Below are 24,614 nucleotides of genomic sequence, written 5' to 3'. Positions count from 1 at the left end.
TTTCCAGACAGAGGACGGGTTTTGGGATGGGCGGAGACGGATTTTGAATAAACAGTCCTGAGAAACCGTGCAAACAATCATGTGAATTTGTGTTACCAGTCGGGTCAGGAAAAAATAAAGGCTGATGGTTATTCCGCTTTAAGTTGATACACGGCTAAATCTGTTATTAGCATGACTAAATGTTGTTAGCATCTATCAGTGACGTCACACTCTTACGTGTGACGTATCATTAGTCGCAGGCTTGTTCGGTCGTCTGCGACTAATGATGACGTCATACTATTTAATCGGCCGATTACGTGCACGATGATGATTGGTCTCGATAAATCCATAGAAGAATTTGGAGGTCCCAATGTAAACAACAAAGCTTACTAATCCAGTTTATCAGATTTTTTTCTTTTTAACCACTGGCCCCTGGATGGCTCCGTACAATAACGTACAGCTGAGTTTTTTTTTTCCCCCTCAATTCCTGCTCTGTGACGTCATCGGGTTTAGGAATGGGCGTGCGCGCTCCTGGAGCCTCTCGCAGGATAAAGGTTCACGCACATAGAGGTCTCCTCCTCTGTGCTCCTGTCTTCGACGATCACGCGCCATGCTGGGAGCCAGGAAGAAAGACGCCGGGACGTCCGGGACGACGGCCATAGACCCCCTGAGAAACTTAGGTAAGGGTTCGAGTGTGCCGCGCGTGCGCAACCTCGAGTGACCGTTATGTTTTCCTGAAAGCAGAAAAGGCTTTGCGTCAGTCAGTGCGCATGTATCCACGCTGTTATTTATGGATATTAGAATTGTAAGTCTTTTTCATACATAAAAAACAAAAATTAAAGCCAATAATATAGCCAATAAAATAAAAGTCAAATGTTAATCAGAGAGGAAATTGATGAGCAAACTAGTTTTTACTGTGAAAATATATGTTCGTGAGAGACATATTTCATTTCTGAATGAATTGATATTGTATGCTTATGCTTATGCTTGGCTTCGTAAACTAAGGAGGCTAAGTAAATATTAGTACTTACCGTAGTATCAGGTTGACGGTTGTGTCGCGGACCCGCTCATCCCGCTGTCAGTCAATCTGTCTCTATCCACCTAAACACCACTTCTGCTTGTTTAGGTAAATTGTTTAAGTTTAGGTGGATTTCTAATACAATTTAGTAAATTCTATAATTATTGCAATTATTTAAACTAATTTAAGTTCGTAGTTCATTCTCAAAGAAGTTGATGACAATTCTATTTAAAATGAAAACATTTGAAATGATTTATTTTGTTAACTGAACATTTATTTATTTTGAATACATCTACTTTTTTTTGAATGTTCATTTTCCACAAATGTTGTTAGATTAGTATTTACAAAATTTGTTGCAGTGAACTCAAATAGTCTTCACAATGATATTCACCGATTTTATTATGAATTCATACCCATATTTTAGGTCATATTTACTGCACCCTTGAAATGTTATTTACAGCGTAGCCCTTAGCTTCAAATTTGGCTTGGTGCTTTTACCATCAATGTCACTTTACACAGAATATGCCCATTTACCTCACACTGTTTTCCTGCCCTTTGGCAGACTAGTAAAGGTTGTTGTTCTCTCTCAATGACTGAATTTCTTCATCCATGGCTTTAATCTAGTGTTGTACAGATTCTTTGAATGTTTGTGGGAAACAGCATACTGCTCCACAACAGTTATCAATGTGACTATAAACCTTAGTTGTGCCAGTTACGAAATCCTTTAGGTGACTGGGTTTTCACCTACAAGGTTGTAGGGTATCTTTCACTGACACATGCATCACCTACCACACCTGGCTCTTTTTGGTCATACTCATCAAATGTGTCTCTGTGGGATTTTTTGTCTTTTACTGCTTGCTCCTGAACTTCCTTGACGTCTCTGTTAACTTTGTGTGTGTTAGTGTCAGGAATAATCATTTGGTTCAACTTCACCTGTCTGTATTTGCCTTTCTGCGCTCGTCTTGCTCACAGATTTGACTAGTTGATGTCTCTGAACTTTTTCAGTGTTAGGATTATAAACCAAATAGGCTGGACTGTTTTTGTCACAACCAGCAAAGAATCCTCGGTCACACTTTGAATCAGACTTTCCCCTGTCCTCTTTGTATGTATAACAGGCAGACCAAAAGTTTTGCATTTTTGACAGGTCTGTCTGGCTTTCTTCCTGTTAGCATTTGGGAAGGAGTCTTTCCTGTTTCCTTATTAAAGCATTTGTTTTGCACTACAGCTGCTTTTTGAACAGCATAGTTCCACAGGGTTTTGGGTAACTGACTTTTGATTAGCATACACCTGCCAATCTCAAAAAGAGTACGCCAGCCTCTCTTGACCGTGCTGTTCTGATGAGGTGAATGTTTGATGTCTGATGTCTCATGCTTAATACCATTTTTCCTCAACAAAGTTTGAAAGTCTGTGCATTTAAACCCCCTAGCGTTACTAGATCCCATGCATTTTACTTTCCCAAAACGGTAAATATCAGTTAAAAATGTCTCTGTTGTGTGCAGTGCATCACATTTTGCTTTCAAAAAATACACAAATTCTGTTTTCAAGGAGTCAACAGTAAATGTCTGTACATATTTGTATCCATCAATAGACTCATTTGCTATTGGTCTTGCTAAGTCTGTGCGCACCATCTGCAGGGGGCTGTTGCTCTCTTATTAGGATTCCTATGTTGTGTTTGTGTAAATTTTCCCCTGAATACACTAAGGTGGCCATCCATTCTTCTGGCACAGCACAAACTTCTCTGGAACGTCGCTTCAAAACATTCACCTGCAGAAATAACACATTTGAATTTAACTAAGATTTATGTACTTTTAAAGTTCATCACTTAAGTGTCAGTAGATGGTTCAAAAATTTACAATGCACTTTAATTATATTGTTTCCTATATTAACTTGTTTACTGATTTCAATCTTACGTATATTTTAGCAACACTGATTCCATATAATTACTGTATAAATCACAGCATCATTCAGGCTGGCTCGGAGCTTCTTCTGTCATGTTGTCACCGAAAACAGGAATGGCTATTCATGTGAAGGAAGTTCGTCTTTGTCGGGTTTCTAATGCGCATGCACAAGTTTAAAATAGCGGCAATCATCTTATCAAACTAACACTTTTAGCAAATTAACACCCTCAGAATCATGTGACTGAAAAAAAAAGATCACAGAATTGATTCTTACCTGGAAAATGACGATAATTGATAGCATGAGCTGCGCAGCAGTAGACATTAGCCCGCAGCGTTCACAGTAAAAGTGCACACAAACTACTTCAGGGTGATTCTTGTTTGTCAGGTGAAATATTAACCCTTGTGCTACCCTATGACCCCACCTTTACATTGATGTGTTATCACTACCATGACAAAGGTGGATAAAGGTGAAGAGGATTTCATGTAATCCATGGACACCAGTGAAGATCACAAATCATTAAAGAAAAAAGGTTCAGCGCACTGTCTAGTGGGTTTAGATGACTCAACTCCCAATGTTAAAGTGCCTGGATAGCACAGGGGTTGAAAAAAAAGAATTTAAAAGTTCATTAACAGTTTGCTCCATTTGTGATTGAACATGTAAATGGGAAATGCGAGGATTATTATGATACATTCTTGTTCGGGAGGAGCAATAATTCAAGAGCCCTCTAATGCTATGTACGCACCAGTCATGTGACACACGTTTAAAAATGCGCTAAAGGCTTGGTGTCATATAATTCCACACAATCTGTAAATATTAATTGCCAACCAGACCTTAGTACCAAATCTGAGTCTTGGAATGGTTAAAGTTGGACCTGGTTTAACTTGTAACACGTTTAGTACTTAGAGCCCCAAAACAGTTGCGTAGCTTTGCTTGAGTGTGTACATTTTGAATGCAGGTTTACATAGACTTGTCGTAGAAAGTGGTCACTTGAACCCACATTGCTGAGGACGGTGTGAATGTAGTTTAAAAGAACACAAACATGAATTTTGAATGCATGTTTTATTAAGGTTGCATGGCTATCAAATTATTGATGTTTCTCTTGTGTTCTGCATCAGGACCTCTGTTGCGGCCTCTTATGATACTGTTCTGATTCATAAACTACTTTTGGCCTTTTGACTGTAAGTGGGCTGACAGCATGTCTTGTTGTGCAGGAATCCAGGAGGATGAGGATGTGAAGAAGATGCTGCAGGGCTCCAGCATGGTGAAGGTACAGACAGTGAAGCTCTGTTAGGCTGAGCACGGTCCTGATAGATGGAGATCTAATCCGTCCCTCTGTCTCGTTAAGGTTCGCTCCCGACATCGGCAGAAGCACAGGACTCTGCGGCTGCTGGAGGATGGAGTCACTATCTGGTGCCAGTCACACAAATTAAAAAACCGGGCTAAAGAGCAACATACCTGTAAGGCGTCTGTTTCTGCCGTTTACCACATACGCGTGTGTCACCTGAGAGTCAATGCTGAGGCCATATTGCAATCAAACTATAAAAAAAAGGATGGAGTTGGTTAACAGATTTCAGGGCAGGTGTGGAGGGGCAGGACTTTATTTTGTCTTTGAAGAAGATGGAGGTGAAGAATACAGGTGCAAACTGTCACAGAAACCTGTAAGTGGTCACAAAAAGATCAGAAACAAACATGTCTAAGTGGAAGCTGTCCTCTAATTTATGATAAAGTTTATTGAACATAAACAATAATCATAATAATCTTTTAAAGATCTGTGGCTTCACAAGGACCTTAGATCTGGACTTTTTAGTTTATCTCAGAACCTGCTGGTCCCCAGCTTCAGCAAAAAGCTTGAAAGTTGATAATCAAAATGCAGACGTTCAAGAGCAGTTAGGGGAGAATAAGCAATATTTTTAAAAGAAAATATTATGTTTTGACTGTCATTTTTATATATATATGCATTTTGAATCCTTTTACTTGTAATGGCTTTCAACTTTGCTGTTCTCATTTGCCACCCTTCCAAATTTTTCTGCCCCCCTCCTACATACAATCTTCTAGCTCTATCACTGTTTTCCACAGACAAATAAGGCCCTGATAGAAGGAGAATGAGCATAGACATTTTATTTCATGTTTCCTTATTTGAATATATTTATGTCAATATTTTAAATTTAGATGCACACCAAGTTTTGTACTGAAATCCGAACGAAGATTTAAAAATGAGCATGCGACGGAATGCGGCCTTCTCCATATGGGGCAAGCCGTGACCACTGAGAGTGGGCTGTTAGTGCCTTAAGCATTCACACCAAACTTTAATGCCAATAGACTCCATGATTTTTTAGGTCATTAAACTTTTAAAGACTTACATAAAGCAAAGGTAAAAAAAACGTCAGTTTTAATAAAGTTTTGAATTGTAAATAGTATGGGTTGTAACGATATGCCTAAAATCACAATTCGGTTAAATTCAGAAATTCATAGGGCTCGGTTCGGTACATTTCGGTTTGGTATTGCTTTGAATGTATTCTCTGTATATCAGGTAGTCTCACTTGTCTGTCTTTCCTCATCCAGCTTGATCTGCCAAAATCTGCCTAAAGTATTTGGTGTTTGGCATATAAGACTCAACTCCTCCACAGTGAACTATGGATAATGATCTTATTTAATTGCTCTGGTTTGGATTGCTTAATGTGCAGGTCCTGTTTACTTATCAGTGCAGGAGCTTCAGAAAGGAAACCTCGCTGACAGAGTTCTGCTTTTCTAATGATCTTTATCTGCTCCTCAGTCTCCATCATGGACGTAGAGTGTGTTCGTGAAGGCTGCCAGTTGGAGACAGTGCGCCACAAGATGGGCTCAGAATCCACAAAGCAGGGTTTGACTGTGGTCTTCAAGGGGCCACGCAAGAGTCTAGTCCTCCTGTGTCAGAGCGAGGAGGAGGCCCAGCAGTGGGTCCGTGGCATCAGGACCCTGCAGGAGCGGATGGACAAAATGACCCACAAGGAGAAACTAGACCAATATCCTTTTCCTGCTTGCCTTTGTTCATTCCTCTGTGAAATGATCAAGCCTTTAGAGGAAATTTGTGTTTTCATGGTTACAAATCTGTCCTTTCTGATTAGGAGATTATTATTCCTTGACCTTTTACTTGGATTCATGCTTACCTGAACCGGGCAGACGAGAACCATGACGACAAGATGAGCTACGAGGAGGTGCAAAGACTGCTGCGCATGATCAACGTGGACCAGAGCGATCAGTACGCCCGCAGCCTTTTCCAGGTACATCAGCATTATGTGAAACTGCTTTCCTGTGAAAGATACTTTGTCCTGACGTAGTTCTGCTCCGTCAGAAATGTGATCGCTCCGCTGATGGCCGCCTGGACAATAAAGAGATTAGAGTCTTCTGCAGGGAGCTGTTACGAAGACCAGAACTGGACGCAATTTTCAACCACCACTCGGCCGACGGCTTTGTGCTCTCCACTGATGACCTAAGGGACTTCCTGAAGGAGCAGGAGGAGGACTGCTCTGTGACTCACGCCCAGAGCCTCATCCTTACCTACGAGCTCAACGAGTGGGGTAGGATAAGTAATGTTTTGATTCAACTGCAGTTCCAACAGCATTTTGTGTTACATTAAGTATGAAAAATGCTATATGAATAAAGATTGATCTGATCTGATTTGATTTGATTGACAGGCTTGCTCAACATCTTTGTCTTTTACTGCAGCCCAGAAGAGCCATCTGATGACCCCTGATGGGTTTAATAGGTACATGCTGTCCAAGCAGAACTATGTAATAAATCCAGATCACGCCCGGGTCTACCAGGACATGACGCAGCCATTGGCTCACTACTTCATCTCTTCATCTCACAACACCTACCTTATCAAGGACCAGATGACCGGGGACAGCAGCACGGAGCCATACATACGGTAATCCCTCACCGGTCAGAAAACATAATCTGACTTTATGCTTCAGGACTTCCTATACCTGAAAGAGGAGCGCCGGATCAAAAAAAGTATGCAGGTGAAATTTATCAATGAAAATCGAGATGAAACAAAAAACGTGAAGCTTGTACCGTAGCTTTAATGAATTGTATCTGTGGTTGAGGGCTGCATCTCCTCTGAATGATGGTTTGGCTCTTTGTTCCTTCAGAGCTCTGAACCATGGCTGTCGCTGTGTAGAGCTAGACTGCTGGGATGGAGATGGAGGGGAGCCTGTCATCTACCATGGACACACCCTGACCTCCAGAGTGCCCTTTGTTGAAGTCATCAATACCATCAATGAGAACGCCTTCAATGTTAGTGACATCTGTAAGACAGGAAATGAATATGAGCAGCTGCTGATGCACCCCCTCCTTGCAGGCGTCCCCCTTTCCTCTGATCCTCTCTCTGGAGAACCACTGCTCTGTGGAACAACAAGCTGTTATGGCCCGACACCTGCGCTCCATTCTTGGGGAGAAACTACTGCAGCGGCCTCTCAGCACAGAGAAGTCCAAATGCCTTCCTTCCCCAGAGGTGTGTGTTGCCCATAGAGACAGGGGAGGGGGCATTAACTCATTTACAAAATCCTCAGAGCAGTGACGATGTTTACCCATTTACACATATCTAAACGCTAGCTATATACAAATTGTCTTTGATAGGATCAAAGATCAAACTACATGAGCCCTGAAAAACTTTATCCGATTGCAACAAAAGTTTACATACGGCAAACTTTCAATCAGAATTAATCATTTTGACATGCACAAAACTATCTTAAATCCCGGAAACAGTCCTAAAAGAAGAAATAGCGAGTTCTGTTAGAAACAAACAAAGCTGTGGCATAGAGTGAGATGATCTTCTAAACGTGCTTTTATTATTAGTTTCATTATTTTTACTTGCCTGTTCACTAATAATTTTCTAAATTACGTACAACCAGTACTTAATTGCCTAATCCTAACCTAAGAAGGGTTAGGATTAGGCTAATACGTGCCAACAGCTTTAAGCTTTGGATGTACTTAAAATCAGTGCTGTCAATGCTGCAATGTGCATCTTCACGTACGTAAATATGTGGGAGTAACATCAGCTTTTATTTTTTCTGGACACTGTTGGTAACACAAATTCATGTGATTGTTTGCATGGTTTCTCAGGACTGCACATAGGGGCAGTTCCGCATTCAATAGCCGCCTCCGGCGGCTCACACACAGTTCTGAAGCTGCTCAGAGACACAGTTTTCCTGAGAAATAACGTTTTCTTGAGTCCAGCAGCTGGCTCACCCACAGAAGCCGGATGGACTGCGGTCCGAAGCCTGCTCCAGAGCGCACACTGTAACAAAGCACCCTCCCCTGCTCGCAACCACGAAACTACAGGATATAATAACCCTCCCATTTCGATCGCTAGGAAATTCTGCTCCAAATAAGTCTGATGGAGTCAGAGTATTCCAAATGGCCTGTTTACATTTTTATTCTGATCAGGTGTGTATTCCAGTTACTTGTGTCCATGTAAACACAGCTACTGATAGTAACAAAACTTCCCTGTTGGGTAATGGCCAGACTACCAGGAACAATGTATTAACCTGTCCTGCCTTGACTCTGACACAAGTCTGCAGAGTGGGAACCAAATCAAATGAGTATCAGATTAAAGTAAATAAAGACCCAGATTATAAATTTGGAAAAAAAAGTGATTATTTAACAGTTTGAAACTTGGAAAGGCACATTGTAAACCTAAAATAAATACAGAAAATTCCCAAAAATATATTAAGAAATGTTTTTTTTTAACTTGTCTTTTCCAACAGCTGGGCAAACAGATGAGAGCTGAAGGCATCTTGTGTTGGACGTATTTTATTTTAACAACAGGGGTTATGAATCTTCAGACAGACCAGAAAAATGTCTGAATAAACCCTTTTTGTAAGGGCCAAACTTTATTCATTTGAATCATATTTGAAAATCTTTTGTGTTGGACCGGATGGAAAAGGAAAGCAGGGAAGAAGAGAGAGTGATGTTAGAGAGGGGGGGGATAGGAGGGTGATTATAGAAAGGGGGGGGGGGGGGTTAAACCATGAAGCAGCATAAAGAAAGCTCCCGGAGCCACAACCCGTTTTGACATCATTATATATATTATGCATGTATATATTATTCAAAGGTGCTCATTACGTCGATCGCGATCTACCGGTCGATCTTCAATGACATGAGTGTAGATCGCGGGCCAGAAAAGATTAAAAAAAAAAATTACTTCTTTAAAATCCACCAGCCAATCAAAATCCTCACTGAGAAGTACGGGACTTGATTGACATGAAGATTGGCCAATCGGACATCGTGTGAAGCATACATCGCTGCAAATGCACATTATGTTCTTTAAAGGATGATACCGCGGCCGCGTTGGGAGGAGTTACTGGTTCTGGTCTGATCGCTGCATGGAGCGATGTGTTTATCAATGCATGGTAGACACTGAGATTGTGGAGAGATCAGGATTATTATTTTGAAGAGTTCTACTTGGTAATCATGTTTCCATGTGTGAGTTCATAAAATCATCCCAGAGAAAGTCTCTGCTTCAACTCCTGCAGGGAAAGCCGCGTCTCAATCTGACGCCCGTCATCTCTCTGACAGAGTTTGAAGCCAAAGCCCCTCCTCCGCCTCTCTACCTGTTCATATCCTCTGCAGCTGAGAGTTGGTTTCCCCCGCGCTCCTCAGTGTGTCCTACACAGAGAGCGCAAAATACGATAGTCGGGTCGCTCCAGCGCAGCACAAGGATGAAAGAGCCGGACGCAGGTTATAGCGGGGATAGAGCGGGTTAAGAAAATGAATGGAAGAAGGCGGCCTGCTGAAGAAATATTCAATATTGTACACATTTTATTTTTAGTCTGAACTATCTTTTATTTAGAAAAATATTTTATTTAATCAGTCCAGTATGAAGAAAAAACATCAACAAAAGCTGTGTTGGGCGGTTTTTGGCTGGGTCTGGCGGTTTTCAGATGACTTTTCGGCTGGAAACCTGTGACTATATCTGGCAACGCTGGCGCGAACTCTCAGTCTGTCATCAGTCTCTGCCCCGCGGTACGTCAAGTTCCCGGCAGAAGATCGGAGTGTTTATTGAAGCCGCCCCGCGTGCCTCTCCCTGCTATCAGCTCTCCGTTCATCTCTAAAATCCTTGAAAAAACTGTTGCAGAACAACTCCGCATACATCTATCACAGAATAACCTATATGAACAATTCCAGTCTGGCTTCCGTCCCCGTCACAGCAAAGAAACGGCTCTCCTTAAAATCTCCAATGATCTCCTCCTCGCTGCTGACTCCGGGCTACTTTCCATTCTCCTCCTACTTGATTTGAGCTCAGCTTTCGATACAGTCTCCCATACCATCCTCCTAGACAGACTGTCCGCCATAGGTATCAAAAACATACCTCTCAACTGGTTTCACTCTTAACTCTCTGGTCGCACCCAATTTATTCAATTAAAACAGTTCACTTCCCATACAGTTCCTGTCACTACAGGTGTTCCCCAGGGCTCCGTCCTGGGACCCCTGCTATTTATCATCTACCTTCTCCCTCTTGGTCAAATCCTCCATAAATACAAGATTCACTTCCATTGTTATGCAGACGATACTCAGCTCTACATCTCCACCAAGCCAAATTCCTCTCTACGTCCCACTTCCCTCACCGACTGCCTTCTTGCAATAAAATCCTGGTTCACTACTAATTTCTTAAAACTAAACAACGATAAATCTGAACTTCTCCTGATCGGCACCAAATCCGTTATTAACAGCATCCAGAACTTCTCAATTCCCTTTGAAACCTCCTCCATTTCCCCTTCCCCTCAGGTTAAGAGTCTGGATGTCATCCTGAACAGCACCTTCTCCTTCACTTCTCACATCAATAGCATCACCCGGTCTGCCTATTTCCACCTTCGCAGCATCCGTCGTCTTCGCCCTTCCCTCAGTCCGCATTCCACAGCCGTTCTGGTTCACAGTCTTTTCACTTCCCGCCTGGATTATTGCAACTCCCTTCTTTTTGGTTTTCCTAAAAAAACTCTACGTAAACTACAGTATGTTCAGAACTCAGCTGCCAGAATTATCTCTCAAACACCTTCCTCCCAACACATCACACCTGTTCTGCAGCAGCTCCACTGGCTACCAATCACACACCGGATTACACACAAAATACTTATTCTGACTTTTAAATCCATCCACAACCTTGCTCCATCATATCTATCAGATCTTGTTCATGTGGCCATTCCCACCCGTACCCTCAGATCCTTCTCCTCCCTTCATCTGGATGTCCCCACTGCTCGCCTTGTCACTATGGGGGGCAGAGCATTCAGCTGCTATGCCCCCCGGCTCTGGAACTCTCTACCTCCGGACCTCCGAAACATCGAGTCTCTCTCACAATTCGCCAAAAAACTAAAAACTCATCTTTTCCAACTAGCCTATTCCCTCCGATAACTTCCTATTTCTGGCCTATTTATATGTATATTATATTGTGCATTCTATTGCTTTTATGTTATTTTTATTTTCACTTTTATTCACAGCGACCTTGGGTTCCTTGTAAGGCGCCTAACAAATAAAATTTATTATTATTATTAAAAAGACATCCAACCACAAACCCCACACACATGACCACGCAGCACCCCAGCCAGCCCCACCCAGGCACCCCCCCCACTGGACACTGGAAGGACCTGATCCCCACCTCCAAACCACGGCAGACAGACAAGGAGCAGTGACGACCAGGCACCCCACCCCCTAAGTCATGGAGTTAGCTATGGGAGACCAGAGAGACTGAATTCTTTCAAAGTTACTTGAACTTTGGGCTGACATTTTTTCCAAGCTGATATAGTTACTGAGACGCATCTTGAACATCCTCTGTCCAGTGTAGTAAATTATGTGAAGAGTTTTGAAATGGATTAGCTGCAAATTTGGACTTTTTGTCAGTGTAACCCTTGTGCTATCCTAGGTACTTTAACGTTGGGAGTTGGGTCATCTAGACCCACTAGACAGTGCGCTAAACCTTTTTTCTTCAACGATTTGTGATCTTCACTGGTGTCCATGAATTACATGAAATTTTTCCACCTTTATCCACCTTTGTCATGCTAAGGAGAACACGTCAATGTAGGGGTGATGTCATCTAAAATAGCACAAGGTTTAAAGGTGTTAAGATACATTTGTGACCAGAAGCTTTCATCTGTGTTGATGCTCAAATCTGCATCCCATTTTGTTATCGGAAGTGAAATATTATCATCTAGGTTGCATAAAAGTTTGTATGTTTTGGAGAGAACTTTGTTCATTGAAAAATTAATCAGAGACACTTCTGGTGACTTTAAATCGTTGTTTTAGTATTTAACTTTTTTGTAATAATAGGTTCAAATTGCTGATATTCCAAGAAGTTATTTATTCCATGTTTGTCTTGAAGTTCCTGGGGTGTTACATTATATTAAGAAATGTTGAAAATTTGAACAAAAAAACCTATAAGCCTAAAACTGTTTCCAAATGAATAATATGTTTAAATATATAAGCGACTGCTTTGGATTCTGAACTTTTCTCAGCTTTTTTGTTATTGTTTTTTGTTTTGTTTATTCATGCAAATTGAGGCTTTCAAACCTCAATTTGCAGTTTTAATTTAGACTTTTCAGAGTTGTCTGTTAGGGATAGCCAATGGAGATAAACCCAGGAGAACCTAAGACTTGAGGTTTATTAACAAAAACCAACACTTAGGTCAAATCCAAATTTTTCCCTACCCCAGTGGTTGGCAACCTGCCACACCGGAGCCCCATGCGGCTCTTTCATCTCTGTACTGCGACTCTCTGAGGTTTTGTAAAATAACTAATGTTCTAAGATTGTCGTGATGCCTATAACACCGTCGGGATGTGAGAGTGGGAAGGAGGAGAGCAGCGTGAACGCGCGGAGGGGGCATGTCTGAGGCTGTGAACGCAGACCAAAGTCTCTTATGGGGAGAAGCCCCTGGCTGCAGTCTGCAGACGCACACCCACTGTCTGTGATTTTTCATCACAGTAAAGGTTGGCATTAAAAAATACTAAGTGTCTCATCTTTGTAAAGGCCTCATGACCTTGACCTGGGCCTCATTTATAAACGATGCGTACGCACAAAAGAAGGCGTACGCCACTCTCTACGCAATAATTGATATTTATAAAAAGCGAACTTGACGGGAAAATGTGCGGTCCTTCACGCAAGCTCTGACCCAGGCGTACGCACAAAAACGGGTGAAATGAGAAATGGCGAGACACTCGGCAGATGGAAGAAACACGTGAAAGTGAAAATGACAATACTGCCTCTCATAAATAACATGAAGACTTCACAAAGCAAGTCTTACAATTAACAGCTTACACGAACACCCGTTTGACCGATCAGCAGTGAAACAAACAAAAAAAAATCAAACGAAAATTACAACAGATATTCAAATGAACACATATTTGCAAAAAGAAAAGTGAAATATGTTCTACAATATTGGCATGTTGTGCAATTCATCCTCATAAATAATATTAACTATATTATTTATATATTATACTATATTAATACGTTTGTCCGTCTGACTGTCTATCTAATTGCACCTATATCTGCTCCGCCAGTCGGACACATTGACGAGAATATCAGTTTTGTACATTATTTCGTTCTGTTAACTACAGAACGAAATAACCTACTTATTAATACGTATTAATTGTCCACTGGGGAAAGTTGTTTTCATAGTAAAACATTTCTTCATAAGCTACGGAATTATGGGATTCATGCATATGCCTTTAGTTTGTTTTATTTTTGATAAAACAATGTATGGCGTATGTCTCAACCATTCAGAAAGCAACAAGAAATTACATTTGCGCTGAACAATTTCCCACTTCCACGTCGATTATTACAGACATCTGTAGCTTGTCAGATGCAATTAAATGGATGGAAATAAAATGCCCCATCACAATGCGTAATGACGCTCAATGGCTGATCTTGTGCTCTTAGAAGATGTGGCAAATGGAAGAATTCGGAGTGAACGCATCTTAAGACAGCAAGAAGACTTGCTGGCAAACGAAGACGATTAACCTATTAAGCCATGCCTTGGTCTGTACACTACATCAAGGGGTAGTTGGCTATGGGATGGAAAGTTTTCATTCATTCATTCATTTTCTACCATTTTATCCCTTTCGGTGTCACGGGGCTGCCAGAGACTATCCCGGCCACTTGTTGGCGATGAATGGACTGTCCGCCAGTCTGTCGCAGGGCCACAGTCACACACCCATTCACTCTCTTATTCAGGGACAATTTAGAGTTGCCAATTAACCTATGAAGCATGTTCTTGGACAGTGGGAGGAAGCCGGAGTCCCTGGAGAAAATCCACGCCTACACGGGGAGAACATGCAAATCCACACAGAATTGAATTTGTGGTTCAGGTCCCCCAGCCGGGACTTGAACCGGGTCCTTCTTGCTGTAAGGCAAGAGCGCCAACCACTGCGCCACCGTGCAGGCATCTGGGATGGAAAGTTATTCTGAAATGAGAAGTGAATAATAGCCTCATCATGCAGAACCTCTCCGGGGCATCTGTCGACACAGCTGTTGTATTTTTGAGAGCAGGTCTGAACCAGTTTTGTACACCCTTGGTGCACTTTTGTGCTTTAGATGGTAGATTCATTCCTTGATGTACAAATATAGTAAGAGTTCTGTAATGGATTGGCGGACCATCCAAAGTGTTGTCCGCCTCCGCCAAACAGGAGCTAGGACAGGGTCTGGCAACGTCATGACTCCATACGAGAATAAGTGAGTCCAGAAAATGGATGGATCATATGTCAGGCTCACTTTTCCCATTTCCCAAAACACACATCCTCTCATTTTACTCCAGTTTCCACATTCATGTGTGTTTTACAATGTTTCTTACCAATTAGGATCTGAAGGGTAAGATCCTGGTGAAGGGGAGGAGGGAGGAGTCAGCAGGGGAGTGTTCCTCCAGTTCTTCAGACCTTAACTCTTCAGATGACGAGACCAGTGTGGCAGAAGGGAGATCCAAAAAGAAGAAAGATGTCAAAAAGGTTGGTTCTGCAGGAGTTGATTGCCCAAAGGGAAGTGACTGTTGTTCCACAGTGATTGTTTTGTGTGTTACTAGGCTGGTGTGTCAAAGCTGAGTCCAGAGCTGTCTGAGTTGGTGGTATACACTCGCAGCGTTCACTTTAAGGGTTTTGATCAAGCTGCCAAAAACTCACCGTATCAAATGTCGTCCTTCTCTGAGAGAGAAGCACTCAAGCTTATTAAGGATTCTGGTAAGACACTTGTGCGCTCAAGTTTGTAATCTTTGAATGTGTCAATGTCCAGACTAACTGTTGTCCACCTGACCTTTCCAGGGGTCCTCTTTGTGCGCCACAATAGTCACAAGCTCAGCAGGATTTACCCATCTGGCCGGCGCCTCCAGTCCTCCAACTACAACCCTCAGCAGATGTGGAATGCAGGCTGTCAGATCGGTTAGCTTTAAACACTACATTTTAACCAGACACGCTGTTTAGTTATTTAGCAAATGCTTTTGTCTAAAATGATTTACAAAAAGAAGCAAACTCTGAGTCAGAGGAAACATCAGACAATCAACATTCAACAAAATTCCATCAGTTCCTCATCATAAGAAAAATCGTCCCAGAACACTTTGTGAGAACTGTTCTCTTTTTTTGGGGATTGTACTAAATATGTCTGTTTAAAAGTTAATCTACAATCCCTTTCCTTTTGGTATTTAACATCCCAAAATTTTCAGGCATGATTGACAGTTTTGTACAGCTTGAGCTTTAAGTGCTTCCGGATCGTGTGGCTCCTTTCACCTTTTCTTTTTTTTTTTAAACTTGTCCTGTCCAACAGCTGGGCAGACAGATGAGAGCTGAAGGCCTCTTGTGTTGGACATATTTTACTTTATCAACAGGGGTTATGAATCTTCTAAAAAACCAGAGGTATGTCTGAATAAACCCCTTTTGTATTCGAGGCCAAACTTTATTGATTTTAATTGTTTTTGAAATTCTTTTGTGTTGGACCGGACGGAAAAGGAAAGAAGGGAAGAAGAGAGAGGGATGTTAGAAAGGGGGGGATAGGAGGGTGATCATAGGAAGGGGGAGATGGGTAAAACCATGACACCCCCGGCTCAGGTGTGATATGTTCCTGGCTTCTGGCCTTGCCAAAAAGCTCAGGGATCCCTCTCCCTGCGTGGGGAGAGCACCGCCGAGCCCAGGAAACCGGCACCCTGTGGACACGGCCTCCGTCGCCAAGGGCCCCGCACGCCCCACCAGGGATGGGGTAGGGGACACATGGTCCAAGGTCCCACCTTCCTTGCGAAATGACTGTGTGCGTGTGTGTTAGTGAGGGTATGTGTGTGCATGTGTGTGTGTTTATGTTGGAATGTATATTTTGACACCCCCCCCCCCCCAACCAAGGGCCCTACATGTCTAATGTGCAAATAAAACCGAGAGAGGGGGTGCCCATTCCATATGGCAACCATGGGAGGGGGACCACTGCCAAGTAGCCCCCCCCCCAAGGGCAACATAGGCTAAACCCCCCACCCCCTCACCCTAATATGAGATTATATGAGGAAAGGAGTAAATTGGGGACAGCTGTTAGACTGTCCCCCGGTGGTTAAACAGCCGTCCCCTAGCACCCCCCCCCAGCAACGATACCAGGACCCCCCGCCCCGGGGCCCCATCCCCAAGGCCGACTCCCCAGGCCCAGCAACATCCGCCCCACACGGAGAGAGAGGAGCCAGAAAGCCCCCCGGAGCAAGCCCAGCCCCCCCCCCCATCCCCTCAGCCACAGACCCCACACACATGACCACCCAGCACCCCAGCCAGCCCCACCCAGGCACACACCACCACCGGACACTGGAAGGACCTGACCCCCACCCCCAAACCACGGCAGGCAGACAAGGAGTAGCGACGACCAGGCACCCCACCCCCTAAGTCATGGAGTTAGCTATGGGAGACCAGAGAGACTGAATTTTTCAGTTACTTGAACTTTGGGCTGACATTTTTTCCAAGCTGATATGATCAAACAGCAGATTTCTGTATTGACTTACAATAATATCTTTTGTTGTTTTTCCAATTTATTAAAAAATAAATTTTGCAATACAAAAAGTAATGAAAATGATAGATACTAATCCTCCTTCTATATTGATAGCACTCATGTCACCAAGCACACAAGTGACGGTGAAGCCGTGATTGAAACCTTAAGCCAGATTTATAGATCCGGACATACCTGTTGCCAGAGAGCCTGGACAGGTATGTGCGTGCATGTAACAGTCGGGTAGATTCGGTAGATCACAGTGCTCACAAATGTCTTAGTTACTGAGACGCATCTTGAACATCCTCTGTCCAGTGTAGTAAATTATGTGAAGAGCTTTGAAATGGATTAGCTGCAAATTTGGACTTTTTGTCAGTGTAACCCTTGTGCTATCCTAGGCACTTTAACGTTGGGAGTTGGGTCATCTAGACCCACTAGACAGTGCGCTAAACTTTTTTTCTTCAATGATTGGTGATCTTCACTGGTGTCCATGAATTACATGAAATTTTTCCACCTTTATCCACCTTTGTCATGGTAGGGAGAACACGTCAATGTAAGGGTGAGGTCATCTAAAATAGCACAATACCTGCTGCCAGAGAGCCTGGACAGGTGTGCAGAACCACAGTGCATGCATGTAACTGTCGGGTAGTTTACGATCGCAGTGCTGACAAATGTCTGAGTTACTGAGACCCATCTTGAACATCCTCTGTCCAGTGTAGTAAATTCTGTGAAGAGTTTTGAAATGGATTAGCTGCAGATTTGAAGTTTTTGTCAGTTTAAAGTTGTTTAGACAAAGTTCTGACCAGAAGTTTTCATCTGTGCTGGTGCTCAAATCTGTGTCCCATTTTTTTATTGGAAGTGAGATATTATTATCTAAATTTCATGAGAGTTTGTATATTTTAGAGATAGTTTTATTCATTGAGAAATTAATCAGAGAGGTAACTAGTTCTGGTAGCTTTAAATCGTTGTCTTTATATTTAACTTTTTTAGTAATAATAGATTTAAGTTGCTTACATTCCAAGACGTTATTTATTCCATGTTTGTCTTGAAGTTCCTGAGGAGTTATGAATCTTTCATCAATAATTAGGTGCTCTAGTAGTGTTACGCCTCCTTCTTGCCAAGATGGGAAGTCTATCATTTTTTTTTTTTATGAGGATGTCTGGGTTGTTCCAGATGGGTGTCATTCTGCACGGCTGAATTTGCGAGTTAGATATTTTTAGAAATTCCCACCATGCTGTTAAAGTGGCATTTATATTAATACTTTGGAAACAGTCCTGTTTTTTAACTGTCTGGTCTATAAATGGTAGATCTGACAGGTTGATCTTTCCACATAACGCCTGTTCCAAGTCTAACCATGAGTTGGTTTCTGGATTATTTTTTAACCATTTTAAGATGTATTGTAATCTATTTGCGAGAAAGTAATTGTGGAAGTTAGGTAATTCTAAGCCTCCAAAGCTTTTTGCAGATTTTAAAGTTTTTAGACTAATTCTTGCAGGTTTATTGTTCCATAAAAAGCTTGATATGGATGAGTCTAATGTTTTGAACCATTTTAGTGGCGGTTGTGTGGGAATCATTGAGAAGAGATAATTAACTTAGGGTAAGATTTTCATTTTAACCGTGGCTACCTTGCCCATAAGGGACAGAGGCAGGTTGGTCCAGCGGGTTAGATCATCCTGTATGCTTTTCAGTAATGGGGTGTGGTTTAGCTGCACCAGTTCTGATAATTTGGGAGGAAAATAAATACCTAAATATTTGATATTCCCTGATTTGACTGGTATTGTGAGTCTTTGCTCCGCATTACTGTTCAGTAGTAATAAAACAGATTTGTTCCAATTAATTGAGTAGTCTGATAGGCAGGAGAATTAATTAATAACTGTTACTGTTTCATTTACAGAACGTGAGTTATTTAAAAACAGCAATATGTCATCTGCATAGAGACTAATTTTATGATGGCTGTGTTTAGTTTTAAAATATAAATATAGCAAAAAGAGAGGGGGAGAGTGGGCAACCCTGTCTGGTTCCTCTTCTGAGAAAAAATCTGTTGGAAGTCTGTTTATTAGTTCTAACTGATGCATTGGGGTTATGATATAATATTTTAATCCAATTTATGAATGATTCTCCAAACCCAAACTTATGGAGGGCAGCAATAAGGAACTCCCAATTTACTCTGTCAAAAGCTTTTTCAGCATCCAGCGATAGTACGGTCATTTCCTGGTTTTTAATGGTGGCAAAGTCAATTATATTAACGAGTCTGCGGACATTGTCATCCAAGAGTCTGCCTTTGATGAATCCTGTTTGATCGAGGTGAATTATGTGAGGTGTTATTTTTTCTATTCTCAGTGCTAGTGCTTTGCAGATAATTATTACATCTGCATTGATTAAAGAAATGGGGCGATAGCTTGAAGGGCTTGTGGGGTCTTTGTCTGGTTTAAGGAGGAGAATTATGTTGGCGGAGTTCATGTTAGGTGGCATTGATTGGTTTTCCTTGATAAATGTTACCATTTCAAAAAATGTTGGTGCCAGTTGTTCCCAGAATTCTTTATAAAACTCACCAGGAAAGCCGTCAGGCCCTGGTGCTTTACCATGTGGAATAAGTAATAGAGCTTCATGAAGTTCAGACAATGAAAGCAGTAAGTCTAGGTTTGTCATCTGATCTTCACTTAATCTGGGTAGGTTTATTTTATCTAGAAATGAGTTGATGCTTTGCTCTGATGGGTTAATCTGTGATGTGTATAAGTTTTTATTAAAGTCTTTAAACGCGGTATTGATTTTGACTGGATCATGATTGACATCTCCTTTTTTGTTAATGATGAAAGTGATTGTTGATTTTTCTTTATCAATTTTAAGATGATTAGCAAGAAATTTGCCAGATTTGTTTGAGTTTTCAAATCTTTCAAGTCGTAAATCTTGCAAGACTGCAGCTTTAAATTTTTCAAATCTCCCAGAGTGTGTTCCTGTGCAGAAGCAGCACAAGCAGTCTCCAGGGTTTTGATTTTATTTTCTAGTTCTAATGAATCTGCTTTCTCTTTGCGTTTTTTATGCGTTGAATAAGAAATGATTTTCCCTCTCATGACTGCCTTTGCTGTTTCCCAAAGAAGATATGGTGAGATGTCTGGAGCATTGTTGAATTCTAAGAAGGTTGCCCACTCTTTTTTAAAGAATTCAATAAATCTTTGGTCCTTTAAAAGAGACGTGTTAAACCTCCAGGTCGTACCAGAGGGTGTGGATATTTCCTTAAAATTTTTTATAGAAACTGGTGCATGATCACTGATAATAATTGGATGAATGTTGGAACTTTGGATATCTTTTAAGAGAGAGTTACTAATTAATAGATAGTCTAAACGGGAGCGTGAGTGGTGAACTGGAGAGAAAAAGGTGAACCCCTTAGTGTTTGGGTGACGTGAGCGCCAAGCGTCGCAGAGACCCAGATCATTCATGTACTGCTGTCAAGTTCAGGGTCGAGGACAAGGTTAATGTCTCCTCCTATAATGATTGTGGAGTCAGAGTGAATGGAAAGTGAGGTGAAGAATCTGTGAAAGAAGAAGGAGTCGTCAACATTCGGGCCATAGATACTGGCTATGCAATAGTCCTTATTCTGAATGGATATATTAATAATTACAAATCTGCCTTCTGAGTCAGTAACTGTATCCTTATGAGTAAAATTAAGGTTTTTATTAATCAAAACAGCAACTCCTCTTTGTTTGGAGTTGTAACTAGCAGAATACATGACTGGAAATTGTAAGCAGCACAGGAGATGATCCAATGAATTAGATAAATGGGTCTCCTGCAGTAAGGCTATATCTGCTTTTAGACCACACAGGTGATTTAACACTTTCATCCTCTTTGGCCCAGAGCCAAGTCCACGCACATTCCAGCTAACAATGTTAAGACTGTTCATGACTGCTCTGACTGGAAAGGTGTAAAGCTAAATAATGCGCGTGTGCCAGTCCGTGTGCGCGTGCCCGCATTGCCAACCCGCTGCACAGAGAAGCGCTGTGCATGTGTGCGCGTGAACGTTTTCTGGCTATGTGAGCTGCATGTTGAGTGCGTCATATGAGTGCCTGTGTGAGGTGTTTGCAGTTTGTCGCGTGTGTGTGCGGGATCTCGTGTGCACGCCCGTATGTGCGCTTGTGTGCGCGCGCGCCCGTTCAGTGCATTGATAAATACTTACCGAGGATGCATTGCTTTTCGGTGATTTACATATGAGGAGGGGGGAGGGGGGGACTAAGGAAAGGATGGAAAACAAGAGAAAGAAGAGAAAACAACAAAACAACAACAGAGACATGAGTGGGAGGTGAAGAAAAGCGACTGTTTTCCTGAGATCAAGGTGTGGATTATTGAGGATCCGGTTTTCCATTCATTGAAATGAGTTTGACGGGTTTCTTCTGGACAGTGCAGATGTTCTCAGCGCGGATCTTGGAAATTGACATCATCAATTTCCCAAAGTTAAAATTTAATTGATATGAGCATTTTGAGACGATCATTTATAAGTCCACTGTCTTTTGAATATAAAAACGGTGATGATTTATTAAAAAAATACATTTAAATACATTTTTTGGCACAAATTGTTCCGACACAATGCATTGTGGTCCATATCCACCAATGTAAAGAGCATCGATGCACACTGGTTTTTGCAGAGACGTCTGGGAAATTTCTAGGGCACTTGATTTTAGAATTGTAGATTTTTGATTTTGGAATGGCGAACACACTATCTAGTGCAGGGGTGTCAAACTCATTTTGGTTCGGGGGCCACATTCAACCCATCTGATCTCAAGTGGGCCGGACCAGTAAAACAAATGCAAAATAACATATGGTCAGCTTGTTATCTGTAGCTTTGTTTTTGTTTTTTCTCAGTTGAAAAAAATCCCTCAACCAACATAGTAGCTAATTCCTTGTTATTACACTTTCATTCACAGAGGCCAATTGATCTAAAATAAAATGCATTTCACTTAAAAAAAAATTGGTTTATTCAATTTTATACAGACAATATTTTGTTCTGACACTGAAGCAATCCCAATAATAAACTCAGGAGGGGCTGCGGAAAAAATTAAACACCCGGCTTAAAATTTTAATGAGCGAATAAATGAAAAATAGAATTAAATTAAACTTGCAAACATTTGTGAACATAAGAATTGGAAGTTTACCTCCCTTTCTCTTCTGAAACGTCACCCGGCCGTCAATATCAGGATTCTAATCCTGTGCAGCAAAATATTTCAGCAACACATCTCTACAAGATGGCAGCACGTGTAAACACAGCGGCTCACCGCTCTCTGCTTTTGCTTTTGTTTTTTTGTATTTTTGTTGATGCCACAGACACTGGAAGCGTTTATTTAATACAGCAGTACTGAATTACTTCAGATCTGTAGAAACTGTCAATTTAACGCTTCCCCTAAGCCGAACTTTATACCACCCGAGATCCAATGGACTATCACGGCTTGCTATACCCCCCTGCGGCCGAGGAGACAAAGGAGACGCCGTAAACGAAAGTTAGGGAAGAGAAGCGGATCATGCGGTAGGCTACATGCTAACCCACATCGACCAGCTCTCCCTGGTCTCTTCCTCGCTAACGTAAGATCACTCGCCAACAAACTAGACGAGTTTTGTTTATGGATTGTCTCGCGGAGGATGGACAGCTGTGTCACTATTATAACAGAAACCTGGTTGGACGAAAACATACCTAACGCCACGGTGGAGCTAGCGGGCAGCTCTTTGTTCCGTGCGGATTGGACTTCAGACTGGCGCTTTATATCCACAACTCCTGATGTGCAGCCACACACATCATCGAAACGCGCTGCACACCCGATCTGGAATACTTGGCGGTGAAATGCAGGCCATTTCAAAAGGCGAGGGAGTTCTGCTCTATCCTGATCATAGCTGTTTATATACCACGTCAAGCTAATGCCAAGCTAGCGCTTGAGGAGCTCTACTCTCTGATCAGCAGGCAGATGAACTCCAATTCAGAAGCAGCTGTGATTGTGGCGGGAGACATCAGTCCTGTGGTACTCAAAGCAGGGCTCCCCAAATTTCAGAAGTTTATACACTTTCCCACCAGAGACAACAACACACTGGATCAAGTCTACTGCAACACCCAGGTACAAGACTGCAGCAGCTCTTCACCTGGGTATGTTGGATCACATATCTGTGGAGCTAACTCCCACATACAGACCTCTGTTCTGCAGGACCAAACCAAACAGTTCAGGTATGGACCGAAGAGGCTTCTTAAGCACTACAGGACTGTTTTGAACTCACTGACTGGGAGGAGTTTAAAGATGGCTCAGACTTTGAGACCTACACATCAACTGTCCTGAGCTATGTGCAGTTTTGCACAGATGCTGTTCTGCCCACAAAGACCATCAAAGTGTACCCAAACCAAAAACCATGGTTTGATGGCACAGTGCGGTCTCCACTCAAAGCTCGGGATGGCCTACAGCAGGGCCTGGGGCAGAGCTGAGGAAGGGAATCAACCAGGCTAAATGCAGGTACGGATACTGTGTAGAGGAGCAACCCATGGGAGATGTGGAGAGGCTTCAGAACCATCACAGACCACAGGAGCAACACGCAGCAGATCACCCATGACCCCACCTTGCCTGACACCTTAAACACCTTCTTTGCACACTTTGACACTCCTGGCAGCAGAGACACTGGTCATATTTTACAGCCGGAGGAACAGTTCCAGCCTCTCGTCCTGCAGCTTCATTAGGTGCGCTCTACTCTGAGGAGGATGGACACCAGCAAAGCAGCAGGACCAGATAAGGTGTCAGATCGGGCTCTGAAGCTATGTGCACATCAGCTGGCTGGAGTTTTTCTGGACATCCTCAATCGGTCCCTGCAGCTCACCCCAGATCCTGTGTGCCTGAAGTCCTCCATCATTGTGCCGGTGCCATAAAAAATCTCTGTCTTGTGCCTCAATGATTACCGGCCGGTTGCTCTGATCCGGATCGTCCTGAGCCACATCAAGGACATCATCCCTGCTACTCTGGACAGTCATTAGTTCGCCTACAGGGAGAACCGATTGACAGAGGACGTAGTCTTGTTAGCACTGCATGCCGCCCTGTCCCACCTGGACCACACCAACACGTACGTCAGGATGCAGTTTGTAGACTTCAGCTCAGCCTTTAACACTGTGATCCCAGACAAGCTGACGCTGAAGCCTCACAACCTAGGACTGCCTGAATCTCTGTGCCTCTGGATCGGGGACTTTCTCACCGACAGGCCTCAAGTGGTGAGAATAGGGGACTCAACATCATCCACACTGATCCTGAGCACAATAACACAACAGGGGTGTGTCCTCAGCCCCGCCCTCTTCACTCTGTTCACCCATGACTGCTCCAATATTCATCTCACAAACCTGGTTTTAAAGTTTGCAGATGACACCACCGTAGTGGGTCTCATATCAAACAACGATGAGACCCAATTCAGAGAGGAGCTCCAGCACCTAACAGGATGTTGTGCTGACAACAACCTCATCCTGTACACCTCCAACACCAAGGAGATCATTGTGGACTTCAGTAAGTCCCCCCCCCACCCTCATTCATGGGGAGGAGGTGGAGTGTGTGGACCACATCAAGTTCCTGGGGATCCACATCACATCCGACCTCACCTGGTCGCTGCACACATCCCACCTGGTGAAGAAGGCTCAACAGAGACTATTGTTCCTCAGGAAGCTTAAAAGGAGTGGACTCTCATCTCAACTTCTGGGGAACTTCTATAGAACAACCATAGAGGTGGTGAAAACCACACAGGAGATTGTAGGAGGACC

The 24,614-nt window shown here is 42.6% G+C and overlaps 1 protein-coding gene across 1 annotated transcript in view; it reads left to right on the top strand.

Moving 5' to 3' along the window:
• Positions 1–572: 572 nt before the first annotated feature.
• Positions 573–24,614, top strand: part of LOC101172720 (1-phosphatidylinositol 4,5-bisphosphate phosphodiesterase delta-3-A-like) — a 31,245-nt gene continuing 7,203 nt past the window's right edge. The window contains exons 1-12 of the mRNA XM_004086843.4: positions 573–659; positions 4,108–4,163; positions 4,242–4,353; positions 5,670–5,898; positions 6,027–6,156; positions 6,228–6,453; positions 6,602–6,803; positions 7,027–7,171; positions 7,236–7,388; positions 14,719–14,862; positions 14,937–15,090; positions 15,172–15,288. Of these exons, the coding sequence (XP_004086891.1) occupies positions 590–659; positions 4,108–4,163; positions 4,242–4,353; positions 5,670–5,898; positions 6,027–6,156; positions 6,228–6,453; positions 6,602–6,803; positions 7,027–7,171; positions 7,236–7,388; positions 14,719–14,862; positions 14,937–15,090; positions 15,172–15,288 (1,738 nt within the window). The 5' untranslated portion in view covers positions 573–589. The remainder of the gene's footprint in view (positions 660–4,107; positions 4,164–4,241; positions 4,354–5,669; positions 5,899–6,026; positions 6,157–6,227; positions 6,454–6,601; positions 6,804–7,026; positions 7,172–7,235; positions 7,389–14,718; positions 14,863–14,936; positions 15,091–15,171; positions 15,289–24,614) is intronic.

The sequence above is a fragment of the Oryzias latipes genome, chromosome 19 (genome assembly GCF_002234675.1).
Source record: "Oryzias latipes chromosome 19, ASM223467v1".
NCBI lineage: Eukaryota > Metazoa > Chordata > Actinopteri > Beloniformes > Adrianichthyidae > Oryzias > Oryzias latipes.
The sequence above is the reverse complement of the archived record's forward strand: the minus strand, read 5'-3'. Positions and strand labels throughout refer to the sequence as shown.